The sequence below is a fragment of the Hemitrygon akajei genome, chromosome 19 (assembly GCF_048418815.1).
Source record: "Hemitrygon akajei chromosome 19, sHemAka1.3, whole genome shotgun sequence".
Taxonomy (NCBI): Eukaryota; Metazoa; Chordata; class Chondrichthyes; order Myliobatiformes; family Dasyatidae; genus Hemitrygon; species Hemitrygon akajei.
In genome coordinates this window covers 17,131,097-17,158,969 of record NC_133142.1, presented here as the reverse complement: position 1 = coordinate 17,158,969, position 27,873 = coordinate 17,131,097, and the positions used below count along the sequence as shown (strand labels likewise).

At 38.9% G+C, this 27,873-nt stretch overlaps 1 protein-coding gene across 4 annotated transcripts in view; it reads right to left on the bottom strand.

Annotated features, from left to right (window-relative positions):
- Window positions 1-27,873, bottom strand: part of hdac11 (histone deacetylase 11) — a 105,579-nt gene that overhangs the window by 65,432 nt on the left and 12,274 nt on the right. Inside the window, exons 2-6 of one of the 4 annotated variants that reach the window (XM_073072160.1) lie at window positions 25,893-25,961; window positions 25,276-25,424; window positions 24,277-24,377; window positions 17,665-17,691; window positions 14,222-14,338 (exon numbers count right to left, since the gene is read on the bottom strand). In XM_073072160.1, coding sequence (XP_072928261.1) covers window positions 14,222-14,338; window positions 17,665-17,691; window positions 24,277-24,377; window positions 25,276-25,424; window positions 25,893-25,927 — 429 coding nt within the window. In that variant the 5' untranslated portion in view covers window positions 25,928-25,961. The remainder of the gene's footprint in view (window positions 1-14,221; window positions 14,339-17,664; window positions 17,692-24,276; window positions 24,378-25,275; window positions 25,425-25,892; window positions 25,962-27,873) is intronic. The other 3 variants (XM_073072162.1, XM_073072161.1, XM_073072163.1) reach the window with 3 other exon arrangements.

The window sequence follows — 27,873 nt, the reverse complement described above, 5'->3', positions numbered from 1 at the left end:
CCTTCAAATTCTTTATCTCATTCTCACTTTGATCACTCCAACTTTGGTTCCCTACATCTTTGCAATAAAGCCCAGTGGAAGCTCAGCGAATAACATTTCAACCGAGGTATTCAAGCAAAAATGTCCATATAATCAGTCTTTTTCTGTGTATATCAGAAATAGACAGTTCTAATTCAAGGTCATCCACATGTAACACTAATTAGATTTTTCTCTCCACAGATGCCATCTGGTTTAGTCAGTATTTCCAGTGGTATCTTCTATTTCAAACAGCAACTGCTGTGTTCTGCAAATCATAGTTCCACCTTTTTATTTTGCTCCTGCTATCCTTAGTCATTTCCTTCTATTTACATTCATCCAGACAGATAAACAAGCATTTATCACTGCATCTTGGACAGCGCCTGCAGCATTTGTGTCACCTTCTCAATATTGATCTCTACCCAATTACAGCTATTCTCTCTACCCGACTTCCACTGCAGTTTAAAACAAACTTTCTGTCATAAAGTTATCCAACCTATCTGACAAAGATGAAAGCAGAGACTAGGTAATGTCCGTGCACACATCGTACTGCATGACATGGGCCTGAAAACTGAAAAACAAAACCATTTAACATTCTTGGTCAATAACCTTTCAATCAGAACTCAAAGGTCATCAATCTGCAGCTGACCTGCTGAGTATTTATTTACCGATTTTCATTTCTATTTCAGACTTACTGCATTTGCAGTTTTTGATTTTATGAACTCCTTTGACATTTTTAATCTGTCCTGCCAAATCTGTCATATTTTACTTCCTTCCAGGTTCACTGAGATACACTGTATATTGTCAAGGGAAACATTGTTTAAGGTCAAACCTTCATCTACACTTTAAGGCAAATTTAATGGATGCTCAAACATTAATTTGAAAATCGTATAGGGGAAAACAACTCACCCGCAACTCCTCTATTCCCCACTCTGACTACTTACTTCTTCTCGCCTGCCTCTCCCTGGTACCCCTTCTCTTTCCCTTTCTCCTATGGTCCACTCTCTACTCCCATCAGATTCCTTCTTCTCCAGTCCTTGACCTTTCCCACCCACCTCATTTCACATACCACCTTCCAGCTAGCTTTTCCCCTCTTCCCACCTTTTTCTTCTGGCATCGTTCCCCTTCCTTCTCAGTCCTGAAAAAAGGGTTTCCGAATGATACGCCAACTATTCCCCTCCATAGATGCTGCCTGACCTGCTGAGTTCCTTCACCACTTTGTGTGTGCTGCTTTGGATTTCCAGCATCTGCAGACTTTTTTTTATAGTACTGAGGAGCTGTTCTTATTTGCTTAGCCAATATCCAAAAATATGATTCATCTTTCATGTTTTGCTGCCTACGATAATTCTTTAATGTGATTGGTTTCTATCTCTACTTAATTTCCTGGCTGTTCAAAGCCTGTGATCCCTTTCAACTGATAAGTAGCAACCCTTGCCAGGAAAGTGGTAGTTCAGCCATAAAGATTATATTTTCTAATTAATTTTCTACGTCTCTTTATAGAAACACATTGTGTACAAATTGATTTTCCTAGTTCCAGTATTACAATAGCAGCTATCCTTTAAAATTACTAAAGCACTTCAAGAAGCCACGAGGTTGAAACAGGTTATATAAAAATGAAAGATCTTCCCTTTAAAAGCAATCTCTGCAAACTACAGCCATTTGAGCACCACAGTAGTATCGCAGTTAACGCAACGCTATTACCGCTGGGGGTGTCGGAGTTTAGAATTCAATTCCAACTTCATCTACAAGGAGTCTGCACATTCTCCCCATGAAATGCGTGGGATTTCTCTGGATGATCCAGTTTCCTCCCACATGCCAAAGACAGACCGGTTAGAAGGTTAATTGGTCGTTGTAAATTGTCCTGTGATTAGGCTAGGGTTAATTGGGGGGCGGGGGGGGGGGGGTGTTGAGCGGCAAGGCTAAAGAACCAACTCCACACTGTATCTCAATACATAAATAAGTAAACATAACCACAACATCCCTGATAATATCAATGTGATTCTCTACCATAAAGAGTAGCAGAGGACATGCATATACAATATAGTCCCCAATCTGAAAATAAATTTTATTCTTGTCTCTCAACTTTCAATAAAGGACTGAAATGTTTTACTGAGGGCAAAGTCATATAGATAGATAGATAGATAGATAGATAGATAGATACTTTATTCATCCCCATGGGGAAATTCAACATTTTTTCCAATGTCCCATACACTTGTTGTAGCAAAAACTCATTACATACAATACTTAACTCAGTAATAATATGATATGCATCTAAATCACTAACTCAAAAAAGCATTAATAATAGCTTTAAAAAAAGTTCTTAAGTCCTGGCAGTTGAATTGTAAAGCCTAATGGCATTGGGGAGTATTGACCTCTTCATCCTGTCTGAGGAGCATTGCATCGACAGTAATTACAAATAATGTAATCTTTTCTTATACTGCTATCTCAAGTCCCGCTTTGTCCCATATGAGATATATCGAGAGTAAATTCCAAAATGCAGGAGAAATATATGCAAGTCTTAGAAAAGGATGCTTTTGTGACTTCCAATCGGCAAAAGGGTCTTGATGTTTTGTTGAATGTGTCTCCAATTTTAAAAAAAAGATTATAGCTCACTGATCTAGGTTTCCCGTCATTTCTATGACTGCTTTATGCTTTGCCTTTCTGATTAAGCAATGGATTCAGAACAAGTAAGAGTGACGATTGATTTTTCAGTTTCCAGATCCACATCATGCACTGTGAAGAGTGCCCTTCCAAAAAAAGTCAATGCAGCTTCTTAAACAGTATGCATAGATTTGGTGAATGTCAATATTTGCTACACAAAATCTGGATGCCATTTCCTGCATCTACAAATTTCCAACTGAGTGATAAATATGTACATCATGAAACATTAATATCACATTTACACTTCATAATCATTCTAATATTTTTGTAAGATGACTATTAATGCTCTTAAAAACTTAGAAAATTTAATATCCAGATTCCTCTGGGATCTTAATTTGTATTTGGCATTTGATTCTTAATCCCTTATTTATAGCATGCGAACTTGATTTCAGCAATTAAGAGAAGTTTGGATGGGTGCATGGATGGTAGGGGTATAGAGGGCAATGGTCCCGGGCAGGTGGATGGGAATAGGCAGTTTAAATGGCTTGGCATGGATTAAATGGGTCAAAGGGCCTGTTCTTGTGCTGTACTTTCTATTATTCTATTTAAATTGGTTGGTCTGCAATTTCTTTTAGTTTGACAAAATAGAGTATCAATATTAAAAATACTATGTAAACAATACCTAGATCCTAACTAATATTTTAATTTTCTTCTATGGTTTCTGTCTCCTCCTCATTCAATATTATCCACTTGTGTGCATTATTCCATTTTATGTTTTTGCTTTAAAGCTTGCATTGCTAAACTCTACTGCTCCACAATCAACTAAATAATATCTTTTATTCTTCTATGCCTTCTAACAAGTAGACTCAAACCTTAGTTCATTCAAATTCTCAAAAATAGTTTGTTCTGTTCTTTTCATAAATCCAAACTCTTCTCTGTGGAGAAGAATAAGAAGTCACAAGAAGTCAGCCATATTGCGCTTGACCTTGTTCTGCCACAGTCATGGAGTCATACAGCATGGAAACAGGCCATGCAGTTCACCATGTCCATGACAACCAGTAGTCACCCATGCATATTAATCTCATCTTCCAGCATCTGGCTTTCTGTGCCTGTATAATTCAATTTACCACTTAAATGCTGTTAGTAACTCTGTCTTCACTACCGTCTCCTGCAGAGCATTGTCGATAGTCATCTCTCTATGGGTAAAAAAAAAGGTCTCCCTCAGATTTCCTATAAACCTCCTACTCCTGAACCCAAATCTATGTCTTCTAGTATAACCCATCTCTGATAAAGAAAATAAATATTCCTGTAGTCTGACATAAGTGTAAATTTTATATGCCTCAATCACATCCCCCCTTAACATCTTCTACTCCACAGCGCACAAACTTAGCTTCTCCTCTCAATAAAAAAATCCTCCCGAGGTAACATCCTGGTGAAACTTCTGCACACCCTTTCCAGCACTCCCTCTTGCTTTTCGTCTACCCTTCTCTGGAGAAATTGCCATATTCTTCTCATAGCACTTTTCTAAAAGTATAGCTACAACAACAGGCATAAAATCAAATAAGAACGATTATTTGTGTTGTTGCTCAAGTTTGACATATGAAGGTTGATTGATAAATGTGATTGTATTCCATTGATTTACCTTCAGCAAACAAAGACCAAATGCCCAAAATTTTCCTCCAAAAGATGTAGTAGGAAGGATACCATTTAGTATAAAACATTTAATTTACTGTTGAAATTTTCTCTTTTCTATTATATTCATTCTGATTTCCTAAAATCAGTCCAACATTCAAGTTAACTGCAAAACACCACAAAGGAACTATATTAAATCATAAAGATAATAACTACACAAGGCTGATTTTTACCTGCATACAATTGATTGAATATTAAAATTATTCCAAAACTCTGGGCTTACAGAAGATCTCCAAAATTGTTCATTATCTCATTTTGCAACAGTCAAACTGCTAGAAACATAGCAGACTCAAGGATTTGAAGATTAGCCCAATCCTTTGGCTGAGGTAATAATCTTAGTGATAGTTATTGAAAAGACATTAAAGACAGAAAACGAAGTACAAAGAGGTAACTAAAAACAGGAAAATATTGATTCTACTTCTTGTTAGCCTATTTGTACATTTAATCTATAAGACAGAAAAGAAATTTAAGGCAATTGAAGAAATACTGCACATCATGTCTTGACAAGCCCACAGTGGAAAGAAAGCATATACTTCTCATCTCTGTATTTGAAAACTAAGGTATTAGTATCAGATTACTTGGTTAATTGAAAAGGAAAATCAGCAGATCATAAAGGAGCTACATGGCATCTTCAACAATTTCAAATTTAATTACTGATTACGTAAGAGCTATTAAAATTATGAAGAAACACACACAAAATGCTGGTGGAACGCAGCAGGCCAGGCAGCATCTATAGGAAGAAGTACAGTCGACGTTTTGGCTGAGACCCTTCGTCAGGACTAACTGAAAGAAGAGATAGTAAGAGATTTGAAAGTGGGAGGGGGAGGGGGAGATCCGAAATGATAGGAGACGACCAGAGGGACAGGGATGAAGCTAAGAGCTTGAAAGTTGTTTGGCAAAAGGGATACACAGCTGGAGAAGGGAAAGGATCATGGGACGGGAGGCCTAGGGAGAAAGAAAGGGGGAGGGGAGCACCAGAGGGAGATGGAGAGCAGGTAAGGAGTGATTGTGAGAGGGGCAGAGAGAGAAATAAAGAGACAAAAGAGAAAATAAGAAAGGGGGAATAAATAAATAAATAGATTAGGGATGGGGTAAGAAGGGGAGGAGGGGCATTAACGGAAGTTAGAGAAATCAATGTTCATGCCATCAGGTTGGAGGCTACCCAGACGGAATATAAGGTGTTGTTCCTCCAGCCTGAGTGTGGCTTCATCTTGACAGCAGAGGAGGCCATGGATAGACATATCAGAATGGGAATGGGACGTGAAATTAAAATGTGTGGCCACTGGGAGATCCTGCTTTCTCTGGCGGCCAGAGCGTAGGTATTCAGCGAAACAGTCTCCCAGTCTGCGTCGGGTCTCACCAATATATAGAAGGCCGCACTGGGAGCACCGGATGCAGTACTGTATGTCACACCAGCTGACTCACAGGTGAAATGTCGCCTCACCTGTAAGGACTGTCTGGGACCCTGAATGGTGGTGAGGGAGGAAGTGTAAGGGCAGGTGTAGTACTTGTTCCACTTACAAGGATAAGTGCCAGGAGGGAGATTGGTGGGAAGGGATGGGGGGGGGGGGGGGGAACGAATGGACAAGGGAGTCACGTAGGGAGCAATCCCTGCTTGAATTTCCAGCATCTGCAGATTTCCTCATGGTTGCGAAAATTATGAAGAAACTTATGAAGAAACAAATACATGTTTGCCCACCATATGTAATGGGTTAACAAACCAAAGGTCATAGATTAAGATGTTGAAAGAAAGTTACAGATTCAAGCAGATATAATTAATGTACAAATTACCAGAGGTCCATGAACCAGTCCTCATTGAAGGATCAGAGGTGGGGAGGGTCAGTAACTTTAAATTCCTGGGTGTCACTATCTCAGAGGACCTGTCCTGGACCCATCATATAAATGTAATTGCGAAGAAAGCATGGCAGTGCCTCTACTTCCTTGGCAGTCTGTGGAGATTTGGGGTGACATCAAAAAACTTGAGAAACCTCTATAGATGCATAGTGCTAAGTGCATTGTTTGGCTGCAGTACAGCCTGGTATGGAAACACCAAAGGAAAATCCTACAAAAGGTAGTGGATTTGGCCCAGTACATCACAGGTAAAGCCCTCTCAACCATTGAACACACCTACATGAAACGCTGTCATAGGAAAGAGCATCCATCATCAAAGATCCTCATCGCCCAGGCCAAGCTCTTTTCTCTCTGCTGCCATCAGGTAAAAGGTACAAAAGCCATAAGGCTGATTTATACTTGTGTGTCACATCAATGCCGTAGGTAACGCGTACCCTACACCGTACCTATGCTGTACCCTATGCGCGTAGGGTGACATGCACCTCTCCAGAAAAGTTACTCACTCGTCGCGGCGACACAGACCAGAACAACTCTGATTGGTCCACTTGGTAGCATTGTATCTCCTCCTACGCACTTCCAGTTGCTCCTTCTCCGCCATGTCTGTAGGCTGAGTGTACACCAATATGAAACAGATGAACCAAATCATCAAATCTACCTGCTGACATGCAAAAACGTTTGAAATGCATTTCGTCGTCCATGTCTCTCACGAAGAAACTCAACACAGTGGCATAGAAACCCCATCACCAACTAGCGTTTTGGTGCACACCAACGCATGCTCACAACAGCGTAGAACGATGCAGAAGTGAAAATCAGGGCTGCGGCATAGCCCGTACACACAAGTATAGATCAGCCTTTAGGACTCGCACCACCAGGCTCAACCATCAGGCTCTTTAACAAACGAGGATAACTACACTCCTCTATTGAGATGCTCCCACAATCAATGATCTCACTTTAAGGACTCATTATCATATTATTTCATGCTCTCATAATTTATTGCTATTTATTTATATTTGCATTAGCATAGTTTGTTGCCTATGTTCTTGCTCTTTCATTGATCCTGTTTACAACTACCATTCTATAGATTTGCTGTGTATGCCTGCAGGGAAAAAAACAGGGTTGTATGTGGTGACATGTAGGTATTCTGATCATAAATTTTTTTTAAACTACTTTTGAACCCAAGGATGGTCAGACCATAAATATGGACCAAACCTTGTTGGTTAATTCCAGTGGTTCTTTGGCAAACTGCAGGCATTTACTTGCACAATGCAGGTACAGTCCCAGACTTGGTGATGGATAAATGATATGTTTGACGATATGCTTTTGCGGGCCACGAACTGAAGCTCTACAGCACTTACTCTGAGGTATCCATGCAGGATTAGATATGGCATAGGCTCCATTTATCATTTCAAGGGAAAATTTACAGCTGCAAGAAATAGATTAAAATACAACTGGAATTGGCTTAATATTGTCACGTGCTGAGAAACTGTGAAAAGCTGGTGTACGCACTGTTCATACAGATCTAATCATTACACACTGAATTGAGACAAAAAAGATAAATAATAATGTAGAATGAAATGCTACAGCTCCAGAGAAAGTGCAATGCAGGTAAACAATAATGTGCAAGCTCATAACAACGTGGATTCTAGATTAAGAGTCCAACTTAAAAGACATAGGAGCAGAATTAGGCCATTCAGCCCATCAAGTCTGCTTTGCCATTCCATCCTGGCTGATTTATTGCCCCTCTCAACCATCAAACTAGGAGACCGTACTAGGAGTCTTACAGCAGAGGGATGGAAACTGACCTTGTGCCTGGTGGTATGTGTTTCTAGGCTGTTGTATCTTTTGCCTGATGGAAGGGGTCTTTGATTATGCTGGCTTCTTTACTGAGGCAGTGAGAAGTATATAGAGTACATGGAAGGGTGGCTAGTTTCCATGTTTGCCGAACGATGTTCGGAGTGTGATGTGCTGAGGTACAGCATGTGCACAACTCGTGTGGTCAAGTGCAAAGCCATTGCCATACTAGATAGATAGATAGATAGATAGATACTTTATTCATCCCCATGGGGAAATTCCAACTTTTTTCCAATGTCCCATACACTTGTTGTAGCAAAACTAATTACTGATTAATAATTACTGATTAATATTACTAATTAATAAGCAAAACTTAACTCAGTAAAAAATATGATATGCATCTAAATCACTATCTCAAAAGCATTAATAATAGCTTTTAAAAAGTTCTTAAGTCCTGGCGGTAGAATTGTAAAGCCTAATGGCATTGGCTAAGCCAATAAGCATCCAGATAGGACACTTTCTATGACACATTAATAAAAAATTGGTGAGAGTCAACAGGGATATTCCAAATTTGTTTAGCTTCCTCGGGAAGTAGAGGCATTGGTGAGCTTTATCAGCTGTGGCGTCTATTTGGTTGAACCAAGACAGGCTATTGGTGATATTCACACCCAGGAACTTGAAGCTCTCAAACTCATCACTGTTGATTTTGGCAGAAGTATGCGAGCCATCCTCCATGAAGTCAAAGACCAGCTCTTTTGTTTTACTGACATCGATGGACACCATGTCCACGACACCATGTTACTAAGCTCTCTATCTCCTTCCTGTTTTCTGGCTCAGTGGCGTCATCTGCAAACTTGTGGATGGAGGCCATGCATTTGTAAGTGTACACAAGTTAGAATTACAAGTTACATTTTTGAAAATTACTTGTTTTTGCAGTATTGATTAAAAGTACTTTATACGGCTAATATTTCACAAAAATGTTTACATTTATTTGTCTTTTTAAAAATAGTTTCAGGGACGTCTAGCAGTATTCTGAAAAAAACCTAATAAATTGGAAGGCTAGAAGAGTGATGGTGCCAAAACTATTGTTTTTTAAATCAGGGATTTTGTGGGTAGGTGTTTGTTCTGACCCAGTTACATGAGTTCACTAGGCACTGGTATCCCCTGAAGGCTTTGCAGGTACAACCCTATGGACAAGGTTAAAAGTGGGAATAGTACATCCAAGTGGTAAATATGGGCAGGGGTTCCAGACAGCAAAATTTACACCTAAAACAAGAGTAGAACAAGGATTGGGCAGGGTTACTATAAATCAATGGGGATTCAAAATTATTGGATTAGGACTTGCTGGGAAATGCCTGCAATTCCACACTAAACTTGCAGCATTTACACTCTACAGCTGCACAGAAGAAGAGGGCAGCTCTCCAAACACAGAAGCCCTAAACCTGCTGGTTTCCCACTTACGATGAGATATCCAGCAAAAACATGAACTTGCTGAATGCTCCACAAATGCACATCTGAATGGAAAGGAGTGGCTGACAGGGTAAGATTATAAAACAGTCTTGCAATTATTGAATTAAGTTATTTCAACTCTTCAAAATGGTTACATGTGTTTAATGTCATTTTGTTTCCACCACTTTTAAAAATATTCACTATTTCAATCTTCATAGATTGTAGTGATTCTGAACAACAGGATGTTCCCAAGTAAAACCAGATGACAGAGCAGGGGTAGTGATCTGCAGGCAGGCTTGTTCTGACTCACTTTTGCCACTGGGTCAGGTAGAGCCAACCTCCACCCGGTCTCACAATTCTCGGTCGGTCCTTTTGTATCTGGAATGTGCAGAAGCAGAACAGAAAACCTCTCAACTCATCAGCAGCAAAAGCATTCTGATTTGAACATGTAATATTGCACCACATTGGTAATCTTGTGGCAAGACATGATGAATCCGCTGATTAAACCTGCCTGAAAAATGTTTCATTGCCGCATTATGCCATCAGGTCAGAGCGCTGTGAGGTCAAGAGGACAGCTGCTGTACGTTGATGTTCTATTTCAAACAAAGCATTTGTTTTCAACCCAATTCTAGCTGGCGGTTTTAAAATATGAAACTGGTAATAAGACATGACAGGCAAATGATTAGATGTTTATGTTCCAGAATACTGGTAATTTTGTAGAAGATGATCCAGATCTCATCACCCATTGTGCCACAGGCTGCTTTGTGAGGAGGCCCTCTTGCTGAAAAGACCCTGGCAGGCTTCTCAAAGAGCACAGCTGGGTGCAATGCACTGCCTTTCCTCATAGCTGTCAGAGTTTTTAATAATTTTTAAATAATTCTGGCATTCACCAATGCTTAAAAACTAAAAGTCCAATTAACGGGTTTGTAAAACTGGATAATCCAAACACAAGACACATTTTTAAATTATTAAATCCAATAAACAATTGCAAATTTGTTTTTTTTACTTGATTCACTTTTAGGACTTAAACCTTGCTGACAAGGCCAGCATTTATTGCTCACCCCTAATTGCCCATGAGAAGGTGAAGGTAAGCTGCTACATTTGTATTTTTAAACCACTACCAACCTTTTAGTGAGATAGCGTCAGAGCGCTATTGGGCAAGAAGTTCCAGGATTTAGAGCCAGCTACAACAACAGACCTGTAATGTACTTCTGGAGCAAGGACAATGTGCAATTTGCAAGAGATGGTAACCACAATGAAATTCTGCCCCTGTCCTGCTTTGTGGTAAGGATTGTGGGCTTAGAAGTATTATGGAAAGTTCTGGTCCAGTGAAAGTAGTGCATTTTTCAGATGGTGCACACTGCAGTCACTGTGGGCCGGTGGAGGGAGGGAATGAATATTCAGAACAGCATTCCATCAACCATTCTAATTTGCTGCTTTGTTCTGGATGATGCAAGCTTCTTGTGAATTGTTGTTTCTGCATTTGTCCAGGTAAATGGAGAGCATTCCATATTGTTCCTGTTTTGTAGCCTGCTAATGGTGCACAGTCACCTTAAACACTACCTCAGTTCCTCTTCCGAATGATGCAGCCTAACCTGCTGCGTATTTCTAGCACTTTCTATTGTTGATTTAGACCTGTTCAAGGGTTCAGATGGCAGAGTCTCTATAGTATGAGCCTTGAGCATGATCATGGTCAGGCTGTTGCTGGAGTAATAGCCTAAGGAAAAGTTCTAACTATTTAGATGCTGCTCCCTGCATTTGTCTAAAGCAACTGGTGTCCAAATTCAGTGCCTTGGTCAACGTCTAATGGTTCATCCAGTAATCAAAGTAACAACTTCTACCTCCCAATATCCAGGCTTAGAATTTCCACAAAAATTTTTGGTTCTCAGATCCAATATCAAGTTTGGGAGGCAATTTCCCGGCATCATTGGGCTTTGCCAATGGACTCTCATGTGGAATCCAACAAAGGACTATGGTAATATATTCAATCCCTAACCATTTAGTAAATCCCACACTGACTGCACAATTCCAGAACTTCTGGACCATTGCAACAGCCAGTAAGAATTCTGCCAAATATTTCCCAGTAGCCATAATTATTATTGGTGATAACTTTCTTACATACCACAGTAAATTTCAGCAGAAATTATCAGTGATTAATGAATTAGTAATAATTATGGATTTTGTTTTGTTGAAACGGGATTGAGTTTTGTTCTTTACTTACGTGCACTCACTGTTTACCATTAATTAAATTATAACAGAGACAGATTGAAATAATTGAAGCATTTTAGAAAAATTGTTCAATCAGTATTAATCTTTAAAAAGACAATTGGAAAATATAATCATTTAGAAATAGTATTGTTCTTGCTACTGTTTACCACCCATATACAATGGATTCCATTTAATTAGCCCATCCGTTAATCTGGGCAGCCACTTATTTGGGACTACTCTTAAAGAAAAAAACTAATCAAGAAAATAGACAGGATTCCCTTCATTTATTTGGGATACTATGCCGCTTAACTGAGGCAGCAGACAGTTGTCAAACAATTTCTAACTAGCGTCAGCCGCGTGCACTTGTATGGCCAATAGACACTACACCGTGCTTAAAGCGAACAATTCTTAAATAGAGTCACTTGCATGTTTGTGTTGAAAAAGCAGTGATTATTTTTGTCACTAATAATTGGCAAGAAGTAAGACAATTCAGAACTGTTTTGCTCACTGCAGTTTCAAGCATTCCGGCTTAGAGATGCCAGACATAGCCAGGAATAAAAATGAAACTATTTTCCTACTTCAACAAGTTAGAAACTGCGAAGAACTGACAATTGAAGATATCAACAATCAATTCGAATGTTACAATGAAAATGAAAGATTTGGGGGATGCAATCATTAAAAGCATCATTTGAAGGCAATCCATTATCTGCACTGGGGTCTGCGCTGATTTTGTTAATTTACAGTCAATCAAAAGAACACGGCAGGCAATTAATTTAAATCACTTTGTAGAAATCTATTTTCACTTTGACACAAAAGTCTTTTTCTGTTGATTAGTGTCAAAAAAAGCCAAATTAAATCCACTGTGATGCAATGTTGTAAAACAATAAAACATGAAAACTTCCAAAGGGGGTTTGAATACTTTATATAGGCACTGTAAAAAACCAAGGCGCAGTACTGCATGACGAAACACTGGGTGTGACATGGATTCACCACCCCTCTGTAATACACACCAGAGTAAACATTTCAAGTGCAGTACACAACTGCAAACAGATTTAAAAGATCTTTTTCCATGTGTTAATTCTTAATATACTCACTTCTCACAAAACAACAATCCGTTAGTTAAATTTAACAAATGAAAATTTAAATGAAGCATTGCCCAATTCTTCCATAAAAGTTAGATACAATAAAGTACAATTTGAAGAAAAACCATTTCAAATAGGAACGCTTTTGAGTACACAGAACATTTTGGAACATTGCCAAGAAGATGACTATGGATGAATTTGGTCTCAAGTTTAACAGTAACCAACAAAACAATAATAAATGACATGGATATTCAAAATTTGCAATGCATTGATAGAATGTACAGATCACATTCAACACTAGTGTAGAATAGAAAACCTTTAATTATGTGTATAGTTTTTGACTGCCATCATTACCAGCTCTTCTTCTTACTAATCAATATTTTCCATCAACTGCTTAATACCTGGTTAATACTATAGCCTGCATGCGGAGTTATCATAATGAATGTGAAACGACAAAATAGTACAAACCCATATATCCACAGGTATTTATATTTTTCAGAAAAGCTCACTGATGAATATCGGCACTAATTGCAAACCAAGTTTATGAAATACTGCATCAACAAAACTAAACATTTAGCATGGATAAGAATACAAGAGCAACATACTGTTTCACAGCAAACAGCAATTACAGTACGCTATCACTATACACTCTTCTGCATTGAGATACTCTCCAAAATAGGAGAGAGAAAATATAATGATTTCTTTCTGATTTCTAGTCCATCTACCCTTTTATAGTTGATCAGGAAATCAAAGGCTAGATTTTCCTCTACCTGGGATTTGTCCAATTGAGCTACCAATTAATACAGTACCATCCCCTCAAGCTGCGATCTCCCTGGCAGCTACTCTCAATGCATTAACTTGAATGAAAGCATCACAACTTATCATGTGCAGATATCTGTTGGAACATTATCAAAGCTTCACTTTCTCAAACCATTATCTTCATCTGGAATTTATCTATGTCTGCTAAAGCATGACTGTTCTCTGGATTAAGCCCACATTATATGGTAAATTCAGACTGATAGGAACATTTTAACAGTAAGATTTCTGCTCTGTCAAATGTGTGAGCGGGTAGAACTAAATAGTAAAGACAGGTGCCATGAATTACTTACAAGTTTGGCACTGTGCTGTGTAAAAACTAATTAAATATTCATGCACATCAATATTTTGCTTAATATGAACATGGGGATTGCACTGCAAAATTGAACTTGCTTGGAATTAATTGTTAGTGTTGAGAACCATTTGAGCATTAGTATGGAAGCACTTTGTTCTTGTACTTCGAATATCCATATCTGTTATTTTGATATTTCACCTTTTCAGGAGAGAGAGTGAACTGGTCAGTTGCACTGTATATTGTAAGTACCAAGAAGGTTGAAAAGAGAGGGCAAAATTAGAATCCCCCCCCCCCCCCAGGGAAGTCTACTGCAGAACCAAATTTTGGTGGAGAACGATCAAGTTCAAAAACAAATTTACACATGTGCACAACTCATCGTGCCCAGTAGTGACCCTGCCCTCAAATAAAATAATTTTCTCACCATTATTGTTCCACCAGTCTGCGTCCTGAACGGTCTTAGTACTTTCCGCTGGATGATAAAATTAGGCAAGAATGCCACTGGTAGTATTTCGGTAATAGTGGCAACTATAAACGACCACTGCAGAACAAAAATTACAAGAACATTAGGTGTCTCTGCAACAACAGATCCATTTTGTGTCATGATAAAAGAAATATTGGGTCCAAAGTTCAAATGGATGAAATTACCACCAGAAATGTGTTTGAATGCTATTCTTAAATTCCATTCATTTAAACCTGCACAAATGATATACAGATAACCTTTCATTAATTGTAAAGAAGCATATTGACTACTAAAATTAATAACTAATTATAAATGGATAATAACAAGTTCAAACTTATACTTGGGGGGGAATGCATACTATATGCAAGATAATTTGTCAAATATATCTTGGATTATAGCATTTTTTTATTTATTACAGATACAATTTCTATTATTCTACACATTAGTGTATAATTTAAAGAAACAAAGCAGTAAGCAATGGTAATTTTTAAAAACAAATTGCAACAGTAACCTTTAACACATTTTAACTTCGTGGTTATGGATGACCACCACCAATCTTTTTTCAAACTGCTGCAAAAAAGAAAGAGCTCCCTGTTGCTCACGCAACACACACAAAATGCTGGAGGAACTCAGCAGGCCAGGCAGCATCTATGGAAAAGAGTAAACAGTCGATGTTTCAGGCCAAAACCCCTCGTCACAACTGGAGAAAAAAAGATGAGGAGTCAAGAGTTAGAAGATGTGGGGAGGGGAGGAAGAACCACAAGGTGATAGATGAAACTGGGGTTGGGGGGAATAAAGTAAAGAGCCGAGAAGTTGATTGGTGAAAAAGATACAGGGCTGGAAAGGGTAAATCTGATAGGAGAGGACAGAAGGCCATGGGAGAAAGAAAAGAGGGGAGGAGCACCAGAGGGAGGTGAGGGGCAGGTAAGGAGATAAGGTGAGAGAGGGAAACAGGAATGGGGAATGGTGAAGTGGGGGGGGGGGGGGGAGGCATTGAGGCATTTCCAGAAATTTGAGAAATCGATGTTTATGTCATCAATTTAGAGGCTACCCAGACAGAATGCAATGTGTTGCTCCTCCAACCTGAGTGTGGCCTCTTTGCAATAGTAGAGGAGGCCATAAACTGACATGTCAGAATGAGAACAGGAAGTGGAATTAAAATGGGTGGCTACTAGGAGATCCCGCTTTTTCTGGAGGACGGAGCGTAGGTGCTCGATGAAACGGTCTCCCAAGCTACATTGAGTCTCATTGATATACAGGAGGCCACACTGGGTGACCCCAACAAACCCACAGGTGAAGTTTTGCCTCAGCTAGAAGGACTGTCTGGGGACCTGAATGGTAGTGAGAGAGGAGCTGCAGGGGCAGACATAGCATTTGTAAGTGGAAGTGCCAGGAGGGAGATCAGTGGGAAAGGACAAATGGACAATGGAGTCACATAGGGAGTGATCGCTGTGGAAAGCAGGAAGTGGGGGGTGGGGGGGAGATGTGCTTGGTGCTGGGATCCCATTGGAGATGGCAAAAGTTGCATCTTACCCTTCCCCCCACTTAGAAATTATTCCAATCCAATCAAAACCAAACCAAAATATTGTTTTCTTCACTATCCAACATCTCCATAAAACTGAGATGCAAGTCTTTCAACAACAGGATAGACAACATCTTTGTTTTAAATGAGGGTGAGAGAAACAAAAGCTCCTGACGGTAGTTAATTTACAATTTTCTTGTAACAGCAGTGCAGTGGAATGGGTATAACCATATAACCATATAACAATCACAGCACGGAAACAGGCCATTCCGGCCCTCCTAGTCCGTGCCGAACTCTTAATCTCACCTAGTCCCACCTACCCGCACTCAGCCCATAACCCTCCACTCCTTTCCTATCCATATACCTATCCAATTTTACCTTAAATGACACAACTGATCTGGCCTCTACTACTTCTACAGGAAGCTCATTCCACACAGCTATCACTCTCTGAGTAAAGAAATACCCCCTCGTGTTTCCCTTAAACTTTTGCCCCCTAACTCTCAAATCATGTCCTCTCGTTTGAATCTCCCCTACTCTCAATGGAAACAGCCTATTCACGTCAACTCTATCTATCCCTCTCAACATTTTAAATACCTCGATCAAATCCCCCCTCAACCTTCTACGCTCCAATGAATAGAGACCTAACTTGTTCAACCTTTCTCTGTAACTTAAGTGCTGAAACCCTGGTAACATCCTAGTAAATCGTCTCTGCACTCTCTCTAATTTATTGATATCTTTCCTATAATTCGGTGACCAGAACTGTACACAATAAGTTTATTGTATATTTGTTAAATTATATTAATTAAAAAACAATGTCAATAACTGACCCTAGACCCTAGAGATTCTGTAGATGTTGTACCCTACTACTGTGAATCCAACATTAATCGGTAAATCATAATCCCAGCAATAACATTACATGTTTTCACAACATTGTACGAGATACAGAATGTGGAAACAACATCTTCCTACTCATACACTGGATGGAAATTCTGCCTTTAATGTTTATGAACACAAAACACATATACAAACAGTAAGCTTTCTGTAAGCACATACAACAAGCCAAAACACAAAATCATAAACACTAATTGGAAAAACAACATAAAGGGCCAAATTTCCCTGCCCCTCCACATGTAGATATCATTTGTTTAGGGGGCAGAAAAACTACACACATTGCTATTGCAAAGGGACTAGTAAGGTGTTTGCTATTATTTCCTTGTAAAAATATACATCCATACCCAGGGATTGTTGGATGAATTCTAGATGGACCAGTTTGCTGCATCTTACTAAAAGATGCAGCACCACCACCACCCCGTGTACGAATTAGATTACTCTGAGAAAACAAATTATTTCACAAGTTGTTGGTTTGTTGTGGTTATTGAGACAAAAATAAAATCGGTAACAGCATGCAAATTTATCATCTAAATACTGATAAAATCAAAAATAATTGAGGTGGTTCATGCAAGGTTTTTAACAATGACAAACTCCTCTTTATGCAAATTCCCAATATCTATTTAAAACGTACAGGTGTACTTTTTAAAATTGATCACAAAACTCAGATATTGGACATTTAAATCGATCATAGGTGAGAAGACTAGACTTTTACTCAAGGTAAAGCACCAATTTTGTACTTCCAGTGCAAGGGTGGAGAACTGGGCCCATTCTACTTCACAGAAACAGTGAATTTCATCTGGATTAAGATTGCAATTTCCTTTAATATTGAATCACAAAAGAAATTATGCAAAAAAGTTTAATTTTAATCATTAATAAATCACCACAGGCAAAAGAAATGTTAAACACAAGATCACAATCTTGGACTAGCTTTCAAGTTTAATTCAATTTCACAAGCATGTACACAGCAGAAGCACAAGATTGACTTGGATACCTCTTGTAAGCCTTCCAAGAAATGGTTCTGTATGCAGCAAGAAAAGAAAATATATTCACAGAATTTAAACTGACATTAACAACGAACAAATCCATTTTATGCTCCAGGGCAATAGATTAAATAAAACTAAACTTCATGATGAAAACCAAGTCCACCATGCAAAGACAGCAAGGAAAGCACTAAATCAATAAAGATGACTGTTACACATGTACTTCCAGAAATAACATTCAACACCAGGAACTCAGAACGAAATGGTTTAGGAAGTATTTGTTAAAAAGCGCACACCATACAAAATATGTCACTCATATCAAATATATTGTATTAATAATTTATTATAAAAGAATAGTTTGGAACTTATGAAATAATATAATTATTACAATAAATACAGAGCAAGTTATAAAAAGAAACATCCCAGCCAAGGTAAAAATTCAAGCTTACTAGTAAAATGGAACTGGCATCATTATTTTGAATGCCAGAAATATGGGAACAAGTATTTACTGAAAATTAATCTCAAATGACAGATTTGTGTCCATGATCACAAAGCATTTGACAGCTTGTTATTTAAAAAAAAGTCCTATCCTAAATTTTATTTATATTCTACAGTGGCTATGAAAGGTTCCTTTGCTAAAATATGGAAGCAATATTATATTTTGTATGCATTTTCTGCCACACGCATTCTGTTGAATACTGTTATTTAAAACTGTACCAGGGTGAATTTCAGAGAGCTAGCTCGGCTGAAGGGAAGAACAGTGCACAGATTAGCGATTCTGCCTTGAAAGAATTATCTTTCACAAATTGCTGAATGCATCCACATTAACTCCTGCATGCTACAAACCGTTAATCATCACACTAAAATATTCTTATGAATGACTGTATTTTCTATAGGCCAGAATTTCAAACTAAATAGCAAAAATAAACCAGCATGTCCAGCTGTTTTTTTTAAACAAAAGCCTTTCCTGCACCTCAAAGCTGATTATAAAGACTTGCAAAAATACTGTCCTAGAATTTCAACCAGACTGCTCTGTTTTCTCTCCACTGCAATGCCCACAATGGAGAAGAGCCAAACAAGTGCAGAAGGATATGAAATTTCAAATTTAAATTATATTAGTGCAATCCTTGTATTGATTTCAAAGCGTCTCCTATTAGTATGCTACACATCTAATCAAACCCGACACAATTAAGTAGCACCGTCCACAAGCCTTAAAGAATGCTCTTAAAATAAGCATATTTTAAGTTTTTTCTAAATACTCCCCCGCCCATTTCCAAGCCTGATAGCTGCCATAATAAGTAGCAAATGATTCTATGCAACTTTTAAATCTAATTTTCAGTTACTGTGTTTTTTTAATTTTAATTATTTTATACCTTATTTTAGCTGTTTATCAAATTTCATCACACACCTTCAAAAGGCAGGAGCAATTAACACCCAGAGCATCTATTCCAACTGAAACAGAATCATCAAGCTGCTGACATTTGGTCGCATGATTTCCTTTTTTCTCAGAACAGAACTATGTTTAACATTAGCACCTCATATCATATCTGGGTATAATTACAGTTTATTTCTATTTGTGAAAAAAGCAGCAAAAAAATCACAGAAGTAAAGCAAAAATTTTGCAGCACGGCATTTGACTGGTGATTCTTTCAGTAAGTGTATCGCCTAATATCCTAATGTGCCATTTAGATCAACGAGGGTGCAGAGCAGATTTTACCAGGATGCTGCCTGGATCAGAAAGCACGAGGATAAGTTGAGGGAACTAGGGCTTTTCTCTTTGCAGCAAAGGAGGATGACAAGTGATATGATTGAGGTCTACAAGATGATAAGAGCTATTGAGTGCACACCCAGAGGCTTTTCCTCAAGGTAGAAATGGCTAATACAGAGGGGCATAACTTTAAGGTGAATTGAGATAGCTATAAAGCTATAGAGATTTCTGATCCTCCCCCCCCCCCCCCCCAGCACACACTCTCTCTGTCACACACATGCACACACGCACGCACTCAGTAATGGGTGTGTGGAACACACTGCTAAGGGTGGTGGTACAGACAGATACATTAGGGAGATTTAAGAAACTCTTAGATAGGTACATGGATGATTGAAAAATTAAGGGTTACGTGGGAGGGAAGGGTCAGATTGATCTTAGAGTAGGTTAAAAGATCAGCACAACATTATAGGCCAAAGGGCCTGTATGGTGATGTAATGTTCTACGTTCCTTGTCTTTATCAAGTTTCCTGATCTTACATACAGTGACAGGGCACTGCAAGTGAGAAATGGCTCCAAGGGCTCCAGCTTAAATTCAAAAAACTCTTTCCAAAAACAACAGTGGAACACACCCCAAGTCTGCATTTGACAATAACAGTGAAGCAATGCTGACAGAGAGAACCTCTGCACTTAAAAACTTTTCCATTCACTTGAACATTAAAAGTGAACGGACAGAACTAACAATGAGGAAGATCAGGGGTTGCAACATAAATGGAGACTGTTCAGGTCAACATGTCCATGCCAGTGCTTTGCAAAAGCACTTTATCTGCCCCCTCTTCCCCTGTAGCCCTGCAATTCTTTCCTCTCAAGTATTTCTACAGCTTCTTGTTTTAAACATTATGACTGAATTTGCCTCAGCTACCATCCCTGGCAACATATTTCACATCCCAACCACTTACTCTCCAAAGGAAATTCATCAGGTCACTTTTGCCATTCACCTTCTTTCAATTACCCCAGTTCTTCTCCCAATATAATGATTCCTCTCTATCCGCTCTACCTAAATCTTTCATGATCTTTAAAACCTCACAGGATTCCCTGTTAGCCTCCTCTGTCCAAGGGCAGCAACCTCGGTTTCTCAATCCTCACCTCCTGAATCATTTAGTAAATTTCTTTTCTATTGTCCTGAAGGCTTTCACCTTTCCTGTAGCATGTTTAGTTATTTTCCGGTTGCTATTGAACCAAACTTATAACAATTCATCATGCATACATGTATAAAGCTCAGGATGCTACAAATTTTTAAATCACCTTCTCAACCTGGCCTGCAGCTAATTCCATTTTAATGCTCATGTACTCTCACATCTCTGTTTCTGTTTCTCTTATCAGATGTAACACGGCATTTTTTCTGCAGGATTTTTTTTCTTAAAATTCTTCAGCCTACCTATATCCTTTATTCTAATCTTCCTCATTGTCTGCTATGCAGGGGAGGGGAGTGGGGGGGGGGAACACATGGGGCTCACAATGCCTACTGTGTAGCCTTGTATGATGAAGTGTTGGAAGCAATGAATTGGACAGTAACTGCTCAACTGCTGTATATTCAATTCTACCATGTTCAAAGTTCAAAATACATGCAGTACACAACCTTGAGATCCATCTTCCCAGACAGCCACAAAACAAAGCATGGAACCTGTTCAAAGAAAACATCAAACATCTAAATGCACACAAAAAAAGAACAAATTGTGTAAATGGTGTGGTTTATGGTCCTTAACTTAAACCCATTAGTACTACTGGGACATTGACTGCCAACAGCAGCCCAACAAGTCGTCTGTCCTTCAACTAGTGGTCTTATTGCTCGCCCCTGGGAAACACATCTCCAGTCCAAAAAAAAAGGCTGTACCCTTTTTTAATGTCATTTTGCCAAATTTCTATCTATACTGCAAATCCTTCTAATCCACTGTCTTCAATTTTGATTACAAACCGATTAAATGGGGCATTATCAAATAACTTAATCATGGTACCTCTAGACTACATTCCCTTCATCAATCTTCTTTGTTAAATCAAAATTGTTGATCAAATTAGCTAAACATGTCACCTTCAACAAATCCATGCTGGCTTTTCCTAATCAATCTATATTTGTCCAAATGACTGACAATCCTGTCCCTGAATATTATTTCCAAAGTTTGGACCATAGCTGTTAGACTTAAACATATACCAATTTTTTTTAGAGTAAAGCCATAACATTTATACATTCCCAATCCTCGGGCAAAATTAATTCCACTGTTCACCAAATAACATATATTCAACCACATATGGAATGGGTGACTTAAACCTTTTTTGTACTTCTGACTCATCAATTGTTAGCCCATCCAGCAACTCAATCAGAACATTCTTTGCTGGCAGTCCAGTAGCATTAGCTTCCCTGATAAGGATCAACATATTCAGTATCTCAACTTCTCACACCATTGGAAGTCCTCTTTCATGATAGGACCCAACTTTTCCTTCACTAATCTTTTATTGTTTACACACTAATAGGACATTTTTGAATTTGCTTATATTTGCTGCCTACCTCTTTCTCATTTTCCTTCCCTATCTTCATTTCCCTTCATATTTTTCCTCTGAACTTTTCACATTCAGCCTGGATTTCAACACCAGTGACAGTCTACACAAGGGATATCAACTGACTTGATCTAAACAGGCACTGGAACGTTCAAAAACATAGTCAGTTTCATAATTTAGTTACAAAACTATACTGCTCTAGGGCACATGGACACTTTGAACATAATCTTCCATTCTTGTTGAAGGAACACAGCAATTCAAGCAGTATCCGTGGACAGAGAGGTAAGTGCTACAGGTTGAAGACCATTCATCAAAACTAGTTTCAGTTTTCATCACAGGGTACAGATTAAGACTTAGAAGTTCAGTTTAAGGACCAAAAAATTCCACCATGAAATGTCCTAAGCCTGGTTGCAAAAAGAGGAAGGTTAGGAATGGGCTAGCAAAACCCATCAGTTGAAAGACTGCCCAGGACAGAGTATTCCGGTGAGCTGCTATCGACAGCTCATGTCCCAGTAAGGAAGGGTAACAGGCTTAATTTAAGGACTGCATGGTGAAATTGAATACCCAACTGTTGAGTGACTATTCTGCAATTTATTAATTCCAACACTTCATCACACAAGGTTCTCCTCATCTGAGAAAACATGTGCTGGCATTGGGGAGGATTCAGAGGAGGTGGATCTCATTGAAACCTTTCAAATGTTGGATGGCCTAAACAGAGTAGACATGGCAAGGATGTATCCCATGGTGGGGAAGTCTAGAACAAGAGGGCACAGCCTCAAGATAGAGGGGCATCCATTTAAAATAGAATATTTTTTTTTAGCCAGAGGGTGGTGAATTTGTGACCACAGGCAGCTGTGGAGGCCAGGTCGTTGAGTGTATTTAAGGTAGAGATGGTGGGTTCTTGATTGGACATGGCACCAGAGGTTATGGGGAGAAGGCTGGGAGCTGGGTTGAGGAGGGGGAAATGGATCAGCCATGATTGAATGGCAGGGCAGACTCAATGGGCCAAATGGCCTAATTCTGCTCCTATGTCTTATGGTCTAAGAGGGGTATGGTGAGCCCAGTGTTTTTCCCCCTCACTCTTTTCCCACACGTGCTGTGGACATCGTAACGAATAAAACTGCAAATGATGAAACCTCATCTTCCTCCTTCCCCCTTCCATTCTCTTTCTTCTTTTCTCATGGTGTCTTATTTTCCCCAACATTTTGCTTTCTTTTTCACTGCTATCTGCTTTGCACTGCTACACAAGCTTTTACTTTCCTGTCACATTTATCTCAACAATGCACTTTTCTCCTTTACTCTCGCTTTAATCCCCAGTTCCCAAACCCATAAACAATTTTTATGATGCTTATGTTTTTTTTTTGTGTGGGAAGTAAAAGAAGATTGGGTCTGAAATGAGGGACGGGAATACCAACAACATGACGGCAAGTGCAGCACCTGAAGAGCTAGGCAATAAACAGTAACTTAATTCAAGAGCACAAAGAGATTTGCCAAGCAGTTATTGAAGTGACTCACATTGACCTGGCATATAGTTTAACCACCATCACTTTGTTAAGCCGTGCTTCATATGTGATGTATACTACAAAGTTAAAACTAGATGAATTTAAAAACAAAAATGTACCCATACTGCAGGATTCAATTTTAAGAGATGACATAAACAACACTGAGGCAAAAAAAAAGTCACCAGAAGGAGTCCAGAAATATATAGCATTTTTGAATTTTAAACTGATTTTTCCTTAATAAAATGCAGTTATGTATCAAATATAGAACTGGCTAATTTGAATTGCATGTTTGATGTTCGCAGTTTTAATTTCAGGCAATTAGCAGGTTAATTGTAGATTCTTGATTTCATTTTCAACACAAGGGAAATGAAGGATACTAGATAAATACAGATAAACTGAAGGAATTATATTTATTTAAAAAGACCTCAAGGAAAGAAAAAGCAGATATTATGTTGCAGTGTTCACTGGAACACTGTAAGCTTCTCTCAAGCTTCTCCGAGATTACAAAACAAACACAAAATTAGTTCTATTTTTGGGGTGAAGACAAGACTGACCAGGAATAAGAGTTTTGCTTTCAATACATTTTATTTTTCAGAGGCTAGACTCTTCTGGTATCCTGTAAACATTAAGGCAGAATAAAAGAAAACTGAGCGCAAAAAAAAATCTTTAAAAAGCCATCTCTGTTCATATTTAATTTTTCAAATGCATGAAGTAATATATATAAAACCAATAGTTTTTTAACATTTTGGCACATGATAAACATGACAATAAACTGGATATTGATCACTTCAATTTAATTCAAGTGGATTGCTTTCCAACCACGCACAGATAAGAAACACGAAGAAAGCACTGAAATCAAGTTACCTTCAGTTTATTGAGGTACCGCTTTGAGTGCACAACTAATAGGTCATCTTCCTGTGCTTCTAGGGCTTTTACAATGGTTTCATCCTTTATCATCATCTCTTCTAAGAAGTAAACAAGTACAAGAGATACAAAATGTAATGACCTGCAGAGCATTTTTGACAAAAATTTGCTTCAAAAATTCATTTAAAGACCAACTCTAACCAACAAAACTTTATTTCTGTTCTCCTTCTTCTTCTAGAGCAGGGGTCACAGCCTGGAGTCCATGGACCCCTTGGTTAATGGTACTGGTTCCTGTCATATCAAAAAAATGTTGGGCACCCCTGCTCTAAAGAAATATACTTTATTAGGTACACCTGCACAGCGATGCAAATATCTAATCAGCCAATCATGTGGCAGCAACTCAGAGCATAAGAGCATGCAGGCAGAGTCAAGAGGTTCAATTGTTCTTCAGACCAAATATCAGAATGGGGAAGAAATGTGACTGAAGTTACTTTGACCGTGGCATGGTTATTGCTAACAGACAGGGTGCTTTGAGTATTTCAGAAACAGCCGACCTCCTGGAATTTTCACACTCAGCAGTCTCTAGTGTTTACAGAGAATGAAGCGAGAAGCAAAAAGCATCCAGTGAGCGGTAGTGCTGTGAGCAAAAATGGCTTGTTAATGAGCGGTCAGAGGAGAATGGCCAGTCTGGTTCAAGCTGACAGGAAGGCAACACTATCTCAGACAACCTCGCGTTACAACAGTGGTGTGCAAAAGAGCATCCTGAATGCACAAAACGTTAAACCTTGAAGTGGTTGGGCTACAGCCGCAGAAAACCACACATATTCCACTCCTGTACCTAATAAAGTGGCCTTACAATCATCCACTGTCCTATACTCTCAAATATAAAGTTCATTTCAATGTAAAACAATGACAAACAAAATGTAATTTATGAAGAAATTGGTTAACTAAAAATTCATCTGATCTGCAAAACAATAAATTCTTTAAAACAAAGCATACCTTTTAAAAAGTTGACAATTTTCCCCCATTTTCCTGAATCGAAAGGATGAAGTTTTTCCAAGCCCAAGAATGTAATATTGTAATCAGGAGAATATACGATAGGCCATAATGTTGATGGAAAATCAACGTATAGGTTGGTTCTATGTGGCCTTTAAATGAGCAGTAAAATATTAAGGATCAGAAAGATAGATACATTTAAAAATATTAACAAAGGCAACTATATTTTTATTAACAATCCACAGACATTTGGGATTATTGACCAGAAACTTAAAGCAATCCTCTCCTGACCAAAATCACCCAATCCCCAAATCAAGGCTGAAAATATGGAGACATCTGGGTTCAATAATAGCAAGTCAAAGGGATGCTAGCTGCAAGTAAGTTTTTCATTGCACCTGTGCATATGACGATATATTCAACTTTGATACTTTGAACACAGGACCATCTCACATAGTATAGCTCCTCACAGCATTGTAAACTCACAGAAAATGTAGTTAGTTCAAAAAATATTATTAATATTAACTTCATATTGTTATTGATAAATCAGTTAATACTAAAATTATCATTCATATCCAATTGCAAATATTAAATATACCGTGGTATTTTATATTATAACTTACAGCTTGTTTTCCTTTCTGCTTTGTTCCACTGACATCTTCTTTCTTACATGCTTGTTATTTTAATTAATCCTGAAAAAGAAAAAAAATAACCCTTTCTTGAAGTTACTAAAAACTGACACCAACCCACACAAAGAAATATTTCTGCAATGGCTGAATGCTGAGGGTTTCCCAACCTGGGGTCGACTGATCCCTTGCTTAAAGGCATTAGTTCATGGCATTAAAAAAGTTTGGCTTCGATTTAAAAAAAAGGGGCTTAAGGTACATCTTTAAAGGGGGCAGAGATGCAGAAAGCAGTAGGGAAGGACTTCTATTGTCTGGAGCTTCAGCAGCTTATGGCCAAGACTCCAGTGTTAGGGTATTTAAAGTTAAGATGCTCAGAATGCTGATATCTCATAGACACAGGAAAGGACAACGAAGGAGGCTGAGGCTACGGAGAGATATGTGTCAGAAACGAGCCACGCTCCCGAATAATGGCTTCAAGACAAATTCAAGGAAACAAAGTTTATTAACAGTTCTGCAGAGCTGGGCTCCCTCAGAGAAGGGAACTCTGAACCTTACAGGGCAGCAGGTTTTATCCTTCTTCCTTACCCCTCCCCTCCCTGACTCGGGAGGTACATAGTCTTATCCCATTCCATATTTGGAGTTGTTTTTTTACACATTTCTGTAAAACAATAGTCCATATCTCAGAACTTCAATGATTCCACAAACAGTTAATCTTGTCAGGGCTTCTGCATTCATGCTTATCAGACATAATTAAATCACATTTAATTATGTGATTTAATTATGTGATGAAGACCATGGAGCGGCTGATAATACAGAATCTGAGGCCACAAACCAGGCACGCCCAGGATCCTCTTCAGTTTGCGTATAAGGAGAAGGTGGGAGTGGAGGATGCTATCACGTATTTGCTGCACAAATCACTCTCTCACCTAGATGGGGTCAGTTGTGCTGTGAGGATTACATTCCTTGACTTCTCTAGTGCCTTTAACACCATCCAGCCCAAGATCTTAAGGCACAAACTAACGGAGATGGGAGTAGACTCTCACATGGTGGATTGGATAGTGGACTACTTGACAGATAGACCTCAGTATGTGCGGTTGGGAGACTGTAGATCTGACACGGTGGTCAGCAGCACAGGAGCGCCGCAGGGAACTGTACTCTCTCCGGTCCTGTTCACCCTGTACACATCCGACTTCCAATATAACTCGGAGTCCTGCCATGTGCAGAAGTTCGCTGATGACACGGCCATAGTGGGGTGTGTCAGGAATGGACAGGAGGAGGAGTATAGGAAACTGATACAGGACTTTGTGATATGGTGCAACTCAAACTACCTGCGTCTCAATATCACCAAGACCAAGGAGATGGTGGTGGACTTTAGGAGATCTAGGCCTCATATGGAGCCAGTGATCATTAATGGAGAATGTGTGGAGCAGGTTAAGACCTACAAGTATCTGGGAGTACAGTTAGACGAGAAGCTAGACTGGACTGCCAACACAGATGCCTTGTGCAGGAAGGCACAAAGTCGACTGTACTTCCTTAGAAGGTTGGCGTCATTCAATGTCTGTAGTGAGATGCTGAAGATGTTCTATAGGTCAGTTGTGGAGAGCGCCCTCTTCTTTGTGGTGGCGTGTTGGGGAGGAAGCATTAAGAAGAGGGACGCCTCACGTCTTAATAAGCTGGTAAGGAAGGCGGGCTCTGTCGTGGGCAAAGTACTGGAGAGTTTAACATCGGTAGCTGAGCGAAGGGCGCTGAGTAGGCTACGGTCAATTATGGATAACTCTGAACATCCTCTACATAGCACCATCCAGAGACAGAGAAGCAGTTTCAGCGACAGGTTACTATCGATGCAATGCTCCTCAGACAGGATGAAGAGGTCAATACTCCCCAATGCCATTAGGCTTTACAATTCTACCGCCAGGACTTAAGAACTTTTTAAAAGCTACTATTAATGCTTTTTGAGATAGTGATTTAGATGCATATC